Source organism: Aquarana catesbeiana, linkage group LG04 (assembly GCF_042186555.1).
Source record: "Aquarana catesbeiana isolate 2022-GZ linkage group LG04, ASM4218655v1, whole genome shotgun sequence".
Lineage (NCBI taxonomy): Eukaryota > Metazoa > Chordata > Amphibia > Anura > Ranidae > Aquarana > Aquarana catesbeiana.
The window spans coordinates 554,786,282-554,800,041 of NC_133327.1; the positions used below are offsets into that span (position 1 = coordinate 554,786,282).

The 13,760-nt window shown below is 48.9% G+C and overlaps 1 protein-coding gene and 1 long non-coding RNA gene across 3 annotated transcripts in view; one reads left to right on the forward strand and one right to left on the reverse strand.

The window, feature by feature from the left end:
* The window catches only part of GALNT2 (polypeptide N-acetylgalactosaminyltransferase 2), a 213,623-nt gene extending 209,144 nt beyond the window's left edge, over positions 1–4,479 (reverse strand). The window contains exon 1 of one of the 2 annotated variants that reach the window (XM_073627973.1): positions 4,173–4,479. In XM_073627973.1, the coding sequence (XP_073484074.1) occupies positions 4,173–4,271 (99 nt within the window). In that variant the 5' untranslated portion in view covers positions 4,272–4,479. The remainder of the gene's footprint in view (positions 1–4,172) is intronic. The other variant, XM_073627974.1, reaches the window with a different exon arrangement.
* LOC141140598 (uncharacterized) lies at positions 4,373–13,166 on the forward strand. Its single transcript, XR_012243959.1, has 2 exons — positions 4,373–4,466; positions 12,935–13,166. It is a non-coding gene; the product is annotated as an uncharacterized lncRNA (long non-coding RNA).
* Positions 13,167–13,760: the final 594 nt, after the last annotated feature.

Consider the following 13,760-nt stretch of genomic DNA (forward strand, 5'->3'; position numbering starts at 1 on the left):
GCAGAATATCAGTCTGTCCAGGATGCTTTTCCTGGAGAGAAGTGGTTTCTTTGCTGCCCTTCTTGACACCAGGCCTTCCTCCAAAAGTCTTCTCCTCAGTGTGCATGCAGATGCACTCACACCTGCCTGCTGCCATTGGTGAGCAAGCTCTGCCCTGGTGGTGCCTCAATCCCTCAGCTGAATCAACTGTAGGAAACGGTCCTGGAGCTTGCTGGACTTTATTGGGTACCCTGAAGCCTTCTTCACAAATGCAGTGGAAATTATTTTTTATGGCATTAAGTTAATTTTCATGGCAGAGAAACTTTACAATTAATTGCAATTTATCTGATCACTCTTCATAACATTTGGGAGTATATGCAAATTGCAATCATGAAAACTGAGGCAGCAGACTTCGTGAAAATTAATATTTGTGTCATTCTCAAAACTTTTGGCCATGGCTGCACATATCCACAAGAACATAAATGGCAGCGAGAGATCATTCAGGCTTTGATCACTGCATTATGATATGAAATAAGAAAGTTAGCGCACACTCTTCCTGGAGGAGGATGTGCTCTGGGTGGCACTAGAAGGTGGGGACAACAGAGTGGGAAAGGAACAAGCTAAGAACTTATGATGTCAGATACCAAAGCAGCTGGAGCTTAGAAGATGAGAGTTTGCCACAGGCTTGATTACCCGCCCCTTCACAATAATACATCCCATTGCAGTGTATTAGTGCAAGTGTATTAACATACATTCCATTAGGCATCCAAATGTTTAGAATTGGCTGCCAGCACAAGGCAACAAATGCCCCTACGGCATTTTTTAAAATTTACTACACCACAAAGCATGGAGTGTACACAGTGGTGTGTTGCGGGCTAATATATTTGTGTTTTGGGATGCCATTCTGAATAACTCGATATAATCCCATGACACGTTCCTGAGAAGAGCCTGAGGTAAAGGGTGCTGGAGCAACATTCAGCAGGTTTACTGGTATTAGAACAAACAAGAACAGATGTCGCCAGCATGCCATGGATCCTTTGCATATCATCTAAGCATTTATTAGAGCATTCACATCACAAACCGTGCCAGTGCAACTTTTCGAGGCTGCGCTGGAACCTGTCATTCCTGGCAAAGTGGTCCTGCCCATCCTTGAAAAGTTGCACTGGCACGGTTTGTGATGTGATTGCACCAATAAAAGAGAATCTATGATGTGCTGGTGACATCTGTTCTTGGCTCGTCTAAATTATTCACATTACAATGCATTAGACTGCATATTAACGTGTGTTGGAGTAACACACTGCAAAGTGCTATTGCGACGCATAGAGGTTACATTAGCTCTAAGGTAAATCTTCCCAGCAAGAAACATGGAGGTTGTTGTTGCCAACTGCCTTCTGAAAATACTAGTTGCCTGGCTGCTATACGGACACCCTGACATCAGTCCTTTCTGCGTCACTGACCTGCAACAAGAACGCAGTCAGAAACTTCAGAGGAAGGTATTGAAGCCAAAGGGTCAAATGACAGCCAAGAGACTAGCAATTGCAGAAAGGAGCCAAAGGAACTGTGACCCGTCGCTGGCGCCAGGCAGAGAAATAGGGTTAGCGGCGCTAATATAAAATTGTGTTAAATAATGGGTCAGAGCAGCATAATGCCTATGACCCTCTACTTATACATAAAAATAATGATAATAGTGTCATGAAAAAAAAATATTTTTATCATGAAAAAAATTTTTTTTAACACCCAGTGAAAAGTGTCACTATAAATAATAAATTACAAGAAATGAATGATCAAGCTCGACAGTTTTTCAATCTTCTTGTGTGAAAAATCTTCTACTCTTCCACCACACCACCGTGATAGTGACACCACTCCCTCTGAAGAGCGCACTCACCAGATTGTATAGCCTCCCACTCTCGTGTTCGGCAAAACAGCAATTGAACCACACCTGTATTTTTTTAAAGGCTTTGATGTTTCAGTTTAAAAGTGAGTGTAACCATTGAAGTGTGTTTGAAGCGATTTTAATAAATCTGTCAAAATGATATCACGCTATGTGGAGCACTTTTTTCATTTTTTCACATATGGAGCTGGCTTGATTGGATTCACGGTCCATCACATGCAACCCAGGTGTGGTTCAATTGCTGTTTTGCCGAACACGAGAGTGGGAGGCTATACAATCTGGTAAGTGCGCTCTTCAGAGGGAGTGGTGTCACTATCACGGTGGTGTGGTGGAAGAGTAGAAGATTTTTCACACAAGAGGATTGAAAAACAACTGTTGAGCTTGATCATTAATTTCTTGTAATGTATTATTTATAGTGACACTTTTCACTGGGTGTTAAAAAAAAAAAAATTTTCATGATAAAAATTTTTTTTCATGACACTATTATCATTATTATTTTTATGTATAAGTAGAGGGTCATAGGCATTATACTGCTCTGACCCATTATTTTACACAATTTATATTAGCGCCGCTGTCTCTATCTGTACACGTGTGAGAGGTATAGTTTTGGGATTCTGATTTATGTATTTAAATGGCAGCTTTTTTCACTGTACACGGTGTATGTACACACATTTTGTATTAATTTACACATCTTTTATACAGCTTTGCACTTTTCTTTGGCGCAGTGGAGTAAGAGAGATTCAGGGGCGGTTTATTTGTATATCTCTTGCTACAAACCAGAGAAATAGGGTCCTATCATTAGTATAAGGGAGGTGGTGGGCACCAAGTTTCAGATAAAGGCAAGTAAAGGGAGACAATTCAGGGAGCACTGTTGTAACCCTGCACAAAAAAAAAAAAAAAAAAAAAAAAAAAAAACACCTTTACGCACACTTCAATGACAAATCAGAGAATCTATCTCCTTATTCTAGAGAATTCACACTTCAATACGTGTAATCTGGAAAGACTGGAAATTCATTGAAAACGAAGAAACAGATTTTTGTTTACAGACAATCTATGGACACATCAAAGGCCTCCCCAGAATGAGCTCCCCCCACCGTGGCCAGGTACGGACGCCCCATGGGGGGGTCTGGGCCAGGTACGGACGCCCCGGGGGGGGGCGGGGGTCTGGGCCAGGTACGGATGCCCCAGGGGGGGGCGGGGGTCTGGGCCAGGTATGGACAATCCACGGGGGGTGGGGGGGGGTCGGTTGGGCCAGGTATGGACAACCCCCGGGGGGGGGGGGGGGGGGTCGGTTGGGACAGGTATGGACAACCCCCGGGGGGTGGGGGGGGGGGGGTCGGTTGGGACAGGTATGGACAACCCCCGGGGGGTGGGGGGGGGGGGTCGGTTGGGACAGGTATGGACAACCCCCGGGGGGTGGGGGGGGGGGTCGGTTGGGACAGGTATGGACAACCCCCGGGGGGTGGGGGGGGGGGGTCGGTTGGGACAGGTATGGACAACCCCCGGGGGGTGGGGGGGGGGGGTCGGTTGGGACAGGTATGGACAACCCCCGGGGGGTGGGGGGGGGGGGTCGGTTGGGACAGGTATGGACAACCCCCGGGGGGTGGGGGGGGGGGGTCGGTTGGGACAGGTATGGACAACCCCCGGGGGGTGGGGGTCGGTTGGGACAGGTATGGACAACCCACGGGGGGGGGGGGGGGGGGGTCGGTTGGGACAGGTATGGACAACCCACGGGGGGGGGGGGGGGTCGGTTGGGACAGGTATGGACAACCCACGGGGGGGGGGTCGGTTGGGACAGGTATGGACAACCCACGGGGGGGGGGGGGGGGGCTGGTCTGGGCCAGGTATGGACAACCCACGGGGGGGGGGGGGTCTGGGCCAGGTATGGACAAACCACAGGGGGGGGGGTCTGGGCCAGGCATGGGCACCCCATAGCGCCAGGCATGGGCAACCCACGGGGGGGGGTCTGGGCCAGGTATGGACAAACCACGGGGGGGGGGGTCTGGGCCAGGCATGGGCACCCCATAGGGCCAGGCATGGGCACCCCATAGGGCCAGGCATGGGCACCCCATAGGGCCAGGCATGGGCACCCCATAGGGCCAGGCATGGACACCTCATAGGGAGTCTAGGCCAAGGTCAGACAAGACACTAGACAATGCTTCCTTCCTCCATTGTACACAGCCACTGACAGGACGACCATTGTGCAATCCTCACACGTCAGACGTGGCTGTATGGTGTCCCCTCCCCTCCCCCGGCACACACAGGGTTACACACAATACAGGACCCCAGCCCCCCTCATTACCTTTCTGCTGCTCACAGAGCTCCCCGAATACATGTAATAGGCGATTCCCAGGAGCCACAGGAAGGCGAAACACAATAAGATCCGAGATTTCCTCCTCATTGCTCTTCTATAGCACCGGGCAGGGAATGGTGATAGAAGAGAGATCCCTGCGCTGCCAGACGAGAGTCCTCCCCCCTCCTCCGCCTCCTCCGTGCAGCGTCAATCAATCCCACCCTCTACCTCTGGCTCTCCTTTTGGCACTCACTCGTTGGACTGCAACAAGGCCAGCGAACAGGAAACAGAGAGCATCATCAGGTCAGAGGGCAAAGGTTAAGCTCTGCCTGGTCAGCCAATGGGAGATCACGAAGGGGGTTGCCGGTAGAGAAGGGTGGGATTCCCGTCGTTGCCACGGTTACTGTACGCCGTTTCTGCTGAGCTTCCGCTGAGGTCCGCCGTCTTGTGGCTGCGGGACAGGGAAGCCAGGCGGATTAGTTCCCCTGAAGTTCCTTACTTCTCCTACATCTGCTTATATTGTGTCAGTAAATAAATGTGTCCAATTGTGTACCATATAATAACACATAGATTATCTGGGGTGTGCTCATGTGGAGGGATCTGGAGGTGTGATCAGGTTGGGGGAAATGGGGGTGTAATCATAGTGGAGGGATCTTGGGGTGTGATCAGGGTGGGGGGATCTGGTGTGGGATCTGGAGGTGTGATCAGAGTGGAGGGATCTTGGGGTAGATCAGAGTGGGGGGGATCTGGAGGTGTAATCAGAGTGGAGGGATCAGGGGGTGTGATCAGAGTGGGGGGATCTAGAGGTGTGATCGATGTGGAAGGATCTGGGGGTGTGATCAGAGTGGGGGGATCTGGGGGTGTGATCAGAGTAGAGGGATCTGGGGTATGATCAGAGTGGGGGATCTGGGGGGTGTAATCAGAGTGGAGGGATCAGGGGGTGTGATCAAAGTGGGGGGATCTGGGGGGTGTAATCAGAGTGGAGGGATCAGGGGGTGTGATCAAAGTGGGGGGATCTGGAGGTGTGATCAGGGTGGAGGGATCAGGGGGTGTGATCAGAGTGGGGGGATCTGGAGGTGTGATCAGAGTGGAGGGATCTGGGTGTGATCAGAGTGGGGGGGATTTAGGGATGTGATCAGAGTGGGGGGTTCTGGGGTGTGATCAGAGTGGAGGGATCTGGGGGTGTGATCACAGTGGGGGATCTGGGGTGTGATCAGAGTGGAGGGATCTGTGGGTGTGATCAGAGTGGGGGATCTGGGGGTGTGATCAGAGTGGAGGGATCTGGGGGTGTTATCAGAGTGGGGGATCTGGGGGGTGTAATCAGAGTGGAGGGATCAGGGGGTGTGATCAGAGTGGGGGGGTCTGGAGGTGTGATCAGGGTGGAGGGCTTGGTGTGGGATCTGGAGGTGTGATCAGAGATTGGAGGGATCTGGGGGTGTGATCAGAGTGGAGGGATCTTGGGGTGTGATCAGAGTGGGGGGATCTGGAGGTGTGATCAGGGTGGGGGATTTGGGGGTGTAATCAGAGTGGAGGGATCTTGGGGTGTGATCAGGGTGGGGGGATCTGGTGTGGGATCTGGAGGTGTGATCAGATTGCAGGGATCTGGGGGTGTAATCAGAGTGGGGGGATCTGGTGTGGGATCTGGAGGTGTGATAAGATTGGAGGGATCTGGGGGTGTGATCAGAGTGGAGGGATCTGGGGGTGTGATCAGAGTGGAGGGATCTGGAGGTGTGATCAGAGTGGAGGGATCTGGAGGTGTGATCAGAGTGGAGGGATCTTGGAGTAGATCAGAGTGGGGGGGATCTGGAGGTGTAATCAGAGTGGGGGGATCTGGGGGTGTGATCAGAGCGGGGGGATCTGGAGGTGTGATCCGAGTGGAGGGATCTGGGGTGTGATCAGTGTGGAGGGATCTGGAGGTGTGATCAATGTGGAAGGATCTGGGGGTGTGATCAGAGTGGGGGGATCTGGGGGGTGTGATCAGAGTGGAGGGATCTGGGGTATGATCAGAGTGGTGGGATCTGGGGGTGTTATCAGAGTGGGGGATCTGGGGGGTGTAATCAGAGTGGAGGGATCTGGAGGTGTGATCAGGGTGGAGGGATCATTGGGTGTGATCAGAGTGGGGGGATCTGGAGGTGTGATCAGAGCGGAGGGATCCGGGGGTGTGATCAGAGTGGGGGGTTCTGGGGTGTGATCAGAGTGGAGGGATCTGGGGGTGTGATCACAGTGGGGCATCTGGGGTGTGATCAGAGTGGAGGAATCTGTGGGTGTGATCAAAGTGGGGGATCTGGGGGTGTAATCAGAGTGGGGGGATCTGGTGTGGGATCTAGAGGTGTGATCAGATTGGAGGGATCTGGGGGTGTGATCAGAGTGGAGGGATCTGGGGGTGTGATCAGAGTGGGGGGATCTGGGGGTGTGATCAGAGTGGAGGGATCTGGGGGTGTGATCAGAGTGGAGGAAACTGGAGGTGTGATCAGAGTGGAGGAAACTGGAGGTGTCATCAGAGTGGGGGGATCTGGGGGTGTCATCAGAGTGGGGGGATCTGGGGGTGTCATCAGAGTGGGGGGATCTGGTGTGGGATCTGGAGGTGTGATCATATTGGAGGGATCTGGGGGTGTGATCAGAGTGGAGGGATCTGGGGGTGTGATCACAGTGGGGGGATCTGGGGGTGTGATCACAGTGGGGGATCTGGGGTTTGATCAGAGTGGAGGGATCTGTGGGTGTGATCAGAGTGGGGGATCTGGGGGTGTAATCAGAGTGGGGGGATCTGGTGTGGGATCTGGAGGTGTGATCAGATTGGAGGGATCTGGGGGTGTGATCAGAGTGGAGGGATCTGGGGGTGTGATCAGAGTGGGGGGATCTGGGGGTGTGATCAGAGTGGAGGGATCTGGGGGTGTGATCAGAGTGGAGGAAACTGGAGGTGTGATCAGAGTGGAGGAAACTGGAGGTGTCATCAGAGTGGGGGGATCTGGGGGTGTCATCAGAGTGGGGGGATCTGGGGGTGTGATCAGAGTGGAGGGATCTGGGGGTGTGATCAGAGTGGGGGGATCTGGGGGTGTGATCAGAGTGGAGGGATCTAGGGGTGTGATCAGAGTGGAGGGATCTAGAGGTGTGATCAGAGTGAAGGGATCTAGAGGTGTGATCAGAGTGGAGGGATCTGGGGGTGTGATCAGAGTGCAGGGATCTGGGGTGTGATCAGAGTGGAGGGATCTGGAGGTTTGATCAGAGTGGGGGGGATCTGGAGGTGTGATCAGAGTGGAGGAATCTGGGGGTGTGATCAGTGTGGAGGGATATGGAGGTGGGATCAGTGGGTGTGTTCAGAGTGGGAGGATCTGGAGGTGTGATCAGAGAATGGAGGGATCAGGGGGTGTGATCAGAGTGGAGGGATCTGGTGTGTAATCAGAGTGGGGGATCTGGAGGTGTGATCAGAGTGGAGGGATCTGGGGGTGTGATCAGAGTGAAGGGATCTGGGGTGTGATCAGTGTGTGGGGATTTGGGGGTGTGATCAGAGTGGGTGGGATCTAGGGATGTAATCAGAGTGGAGGAATCTGGGGGTGTGATCAGAGTGGAGGGATCTGGGGTACGATCAGAGTGGAGGGATCTGGGGGTGTTATCAGAGTGGAGGGATCTGGAGGTGTGATCAGGGAGGAGGGATCTGGGGGTGTGATCAGAGTGGGGGGATCTGGAGGTGTGATCAGAGTGGAGGGCTTGGTGTGGGATCTGGAGGTGTGATCAGAGAATGGAAGGATCAGGGGGTGTGATCTGAGTGGAGGGATCTGGTGTGTGATCAGAGTGGAGGGATCTTGGTGTGTGATCAGAGTGGGGGGATCTGGAAGTGTGATCAGAGTGGAGGGATCTGGGGGTGTGATCAGAGTGGAGGGATCTGGGGTGTGATCAGTGTGTGGGGATCTGGGGGTGTGATCAGAGTGGGGTGATCTAGGGATGTGATCAGAGTGGGGGGATCTGGGGGTGTGATCAGAGTGGAGGGATCTGTTGTGTGATCAGAGTGGAGGGATCTGGTGTGGGATCTGGAGGTGTGCTCAGTGTGGAGGGATCTGGAGGTGTGATCAGAGTGGAGGGATCTGGAGGTGTGATCAGTGTGGAGGGACCTGGAGGTGGGATCTGGGGGTGTGATCAGAGTGGGGGGATCTGGGGGTGTGATCAGAGCGGAGGGATCCAGGGGTGTGATCAGAGTGGGGGGATCTGGGGTGTGATCAGAGTGCAGGGATCTGGGGGTGTGATCACAGTGGGGGATCTGGGGTGTGATCAGAGTGGGGGATCTGGGGGTGTAATCACAGTGGAGGGATCTGGGGTGTGATCAGAGTGGGGGATCTGGGGGTGTAATCAGAGTGGGGGGATCTGGTGTGGGATCTGGAGGTGTGATCAGATTGGAGGGATCTGGGGGTGTGATCAGAGTGGAGGGATCTGGGGGTGTGATCAGAGTGGAGGGATCTGGGGGTGTGATCAGAGTGGAGGGATCTGGAGGTGTGATCAGAGTGGAGGGATCTGGGGGTGTGATCAGAGTGGAGGGATCTGGAGGTTTGATCAGAGTGGGGGGGGGGATCTGGAGGTGTGATCAGAGTGGAGGGATCTTGGGGTGTGATCAGTGTGGAGGGATCTGGAGTTGTGATCAGTGTGGAGGGATCTAAAAGTCCTCGGGTTAGGGGGCGACAATTACTTGCTTTGCCCCAGCCACTGACAACCCAAACTACGCCACTGGATAGATACAATATCATATAGGACACATATCATATAACACTATATCCACCGACCATAAAAGACCCCAGTAGACCTCTGAAGGTATGCTGTGGAATCTTGCACCAAGCTGTCCATAGCAGATCCTTTAACTTGTTCCTACCCGTGCTATAGCCAAAAGATGGCCACAGTGCGGACTTACATTGCCAGGAGGGCGTCCATGGATGTCCTCCCGTGATCAAGCTGCCCACGAGCCCCCTGCGCCATGCTCTGTGATCGCTGCGTCCTTAGGACACATCTGATCACAGATCAGGGTACCTTGTGATCAGCTGTGTCCAATCACTGCTGATCACGATGTAAACACAAGCCAGTTGTTGGAATTCTTTCCTCATGCTGACAGCATATTGAGAAGAGAGGAGAGCCCATATCTAGCTTGTGTAAAAGGGACATCTACACTTACAATCAGTGCCCACCAGTGCTGCCAGTCAGTGCCTCCTCATTAGTGTCACCGGAAGGATACCGGAAGGTATCATCAACTCACGTTACTTTAACTAATAATCGTTACCAACACCTAATAGGCTCGGCTTATCACAGTGGTCTTATTAACAAGTCCACCTGGGAGTTTCTAAATGTTACATCTCCGAGAATACCCACAATGTATGCTCTCCCTAAAATTCATAAGAGTCAGACCAAACCCCCAGGCCGCCCGATTGTCTCTGGTAATGGCAGTCTCACTGAGACAGCCAGCCAATTGATTGATGACTTCCTGAGGCCCCACGTCGAGGGTTTGGTGTCCTACCTTCAGGACACCAATGACCTGCTACGCGCCCTCGATGGGGTATCCCTTCCCGGGGACGCGTGGCTGGTAGCCCTCGACGTGGAGGCCTTATACAACTCTATTCCCCACCAACAGGGGGTGGAAGTTGTCAAAGACTTTCTCTTTCAAAATCATGAGATATCTTCTCAGTACAATGAATTTATTTTGAAGTTGTTGCTGTTTGTCCTCTCCAATAACATCTTCCTATTTGGCGGATCCCACTACCTCCAGATACAGGGGGTGGCTATGGGGACCAAATGTGCCCCCTCCTATGCCAACCTGTATCTGGGGGGGTGGGAACTGGAATTATTTTCCAGAGATGACATGCAGCAATATATGGAACAAATCCCTCTATGGAGGAGATTTATTGACGACATTTTCTTTATATGGGTGGGTTCTAAAGATCTTCTTCTGTCTTTTTTTTGGAAAGCTTAAAAATTAATAGATTTAATCTCAAATTCACCGTTGAATTTAGTCAATCCAGTTTGACCTTTTTGGATACCCAAATTATAGTCAAACCTGATGGTAACATCAGAACAACTTTATACCGTAAACCTTCTGCGGGCAATTCCCTGCTGCTCGCCACCAGTTCCCACCCAGTTCCTCTTATCACAAGCGTGCCCTACGGGCAATATCTACGAGCAAAACGCAACTGCAGTGATGAGTCTGACTTCGAAAGGGAAGCTAAATGTTTACGTTCACGCTTCCTTAACCGAGGATATAGCAAAAAATGCCTTAAAAAAGCATACCTCAGAGCTAAAAATCAAAATAGAGCCTCTCTTTTACACAACACCAGTTCTAAAAAATCGAATCCGGGTGTCAGGCTCATCACTACTTACTCTAGTCAACATCAACAAACACGTGATATCCTCAATAAGTATTGGTACTTATTAATGGGAGACGAAAAGGTGGCCAAACATCTAAATCCATATCCGGAGATTACTTTCAGACGTTGTCGATCCCTGAGAGATTCACTTGTACACAGCCATTATGAAAGCCACAGTGCAAAAATTAAAGAGGCTGATAGGGGAAGTAGACCTTGCCATCAATGCTCCTACTGCAGATATATTTTAGCTACTCGTAGTCTCTTGCTGCCCAATGGGCATATGTTCAAACCAAGATTTGCAGTAACATGTCAATCCATCGGTATAGTATACATTATGTTATGTGAATGTAAGATGTTTTATATCGGGAAGACAAAGAGACCCTTTTTCTGCCGTATTAGGGATCATGTTTCCCTTATACAGAAAAAAAGAATGGAGACCCCCATCAGTCGTCATGTCGGCCTGCAACACAACTTTGACGCTAATTGTTTACACTTTTTTGCCTTGGAACATATTCCTCTGGGTGTGAGAGGGGGAGACTATGACAGGCTCCTCCTCCAAAAGGAGGCACGCTGGATACACGAGTTGTCAGCTCTCCAGCATCCAGGCATGAACGATGCGTTCAGTTTTAAGTCATTTCTTTGAAAGCTGGGGCATCCCCAGCCTAGTCATGGCCTTGTTGTTCTTCCCCCCCTTTTCCATTTTTTGGCTTTCTATTCTTTGGTTTTCCAAATACAACACAACAGTGCAATTAAATAACAAAAAATATTCTTTGATTTCTTAAAAAATTCCTTTTGGTTTTTCTTTGTCTTTTCTTCTTTTTTCTTGTTTTTTTCCCTTTTTGTAGGTCATTAATTATATTTAGTATTTTCAATGCTGTACTGATTTGGCGCCACACATATGTTTAACCCATGTTAAAATATTAATTATATTCAGTATTTTCAACGCTGTACTGATGTGGCGTCACATATATGTATAAGCTATGTTAAAATATTCAGCAATAACTAGATTATGACCATATACATTTTTGTATGTTATACTTGATATCATTGAATTTCCACTGATTTATTTGTGCTATACTCTTGCAGGCTGTTATTACAAACATCTACCAAGGATCTTTCAAAAAAAGTCCTTTTGTTCTTGTTTTTTTCAAAAAAACTTGCCTTTGTTTCCATTTTTTATGATTGGCAACAATTTCCCGGGAATATTCTCATATCGGGTTCATCTCTGTCAATTTAGACCACACGGACGCCCGGGGCACCCACCATTGGGGATGTAGAACCAATCGTCCCCAGGGTGGTGGCCCTATTGAATTGATTCTGGTTGCGGCATTAGATGGGGTGTTTTTTTTTTATATCTATAAATGATGCATATGAGCCTCTATTTAGAACTATTGGTTTTTGGATAGGCTGTATGCTTCAGCCTAGTTCTAGTTATTTATACCTTTCTCTTTCCCTCTACCAATATGGCGCTTTGGGCGCCCGGATGCTTCACAGGCTCAAAAAATCTATAGACATGCGCACTACGCTCTTGGTACGTTACGGACGTCTGAATGACGCCGCCGCGTTCCTCCTCCCCCCAGGCCATGACGCAGCCAGCCTCAACTAGCGTCCGCATCCCGGCGTCGAAATCAGACGCCGCCGCGATGGGGGTATATAAAGGCGGTCATACACCGCCCACAGTTCTGCTACCGGCGCTGTTCAATGGAGGCAGCGTGAAGCTCTCTCAAGCCTGCATGCCGGACTACTGCCCATAAAGTAAGTTCTCTCTCTCTGCAGCATTGCTGCCAGTTGACAGTAAGCTGCACTTGTGGAACCTTAATGGTCCTTTGTATTGTATTTTTCTTTCTACTCAGAAAATATCGCGGTTGGTTATCGTCTGTGTAGTCACCCATGACTAGTTTGATGAAACTAGGGTATCTAGCCTTATCCATCTGACTTACATTTACCGGGATACTTTTATGCTCTAGGTAAATACTTTTAATTGGTTCTACCTTAGATAATTTACCCCAGAAATCAAACATGGATGTTTTGGAATTTGATTTCCCCTCTCCCATATCTCCTCCCCGATTAATTCTGAATTTGTTTTTTATATTTTTCAAAGGGCTATTATATAACTTTATGTTCCCCTGTGGTCATACTATGGCAGCGATGTCCCTATATATATGTGAGAACTCCCCGGTTTGAAATCAGCACTAATCTGTTACTCTATTGGAATATTTATGTCGCTTTGATGCATTACAGCCTGGTAAGATATATAAACTTTGACTTCCCATATATATTAGAATTGTTTGGTCCCCAAACTTCTATTCATGTGTATGCATTTATATGTTCTGTATCAATCTCTGTTCTGATAAACCAGCTTATTCATTTATTGGATATATCTTTAATATGTTTAAACACATGTATTGATTATTGTTTATTCTCCCATTATTATAGAGTCCACTACAATCATAGCCTTTAAACTCCTGAAGAAGCTCGTATTAGAGCGAAACATGTCGAGCGGCAGATTGTCATGGCACCTTTAAGTAGTTGCTTTATGTTGCATTGTCCAATGTGAATAATTTTGGGTGATATCATCTATGTCATATTGTTCTTAAAAGCATGTCCCACTCTCCATGTGAGACATAAATATTTTAATCTTAATTCAATAAAATTTTCATTTTTTTAATATGATTGTACAGAATTTGTGACTATATCTTTGATGTAAATAGCACCTTAAAAGTCCTCTTCCCCTTCCTTCGGGCAATTTAGCCCTTATTCCTTGTTTAGTGTCACCTATCAGTGCCGCCTCATCAGTGCCCATCAGTGAAAGAGAAAAATTACCTGTTGGAAAATTTTATAATAAACTATTCATTTTTTTTTTCAAAATTTGCATTCTTTTCTCGCTTGTTTAGCAAAAAATAAAAACCCAATGGTGATTAAATACCACTAAATTAAGCTCTATTTGTGTGAAAAAAATGATAACAATTTAATATGGGTACAGTGTTGCCTGTCGGCGCAATTGTCATTCAGAGTGTGACAGCGCTAAAAGCTGCAAATTGGCCTGGGCAGGAAAGGGGTGAAAGTGCCCAGAAGGCAAGTGATTAAAATGGTTTTAAAACTTAAAGCGGAATTTTACCCATAAGAACTTGATACATAATAATGTTCTTAAGCAAGGAACATACATTCCACATTAATAACTATGCTTCCAAAATGAGTGTGTGCTGTAAACTGTCTCCAGCATTGCTCCTGTTTCCTTTCGGCTGCCATTTTGCTGAAGCTC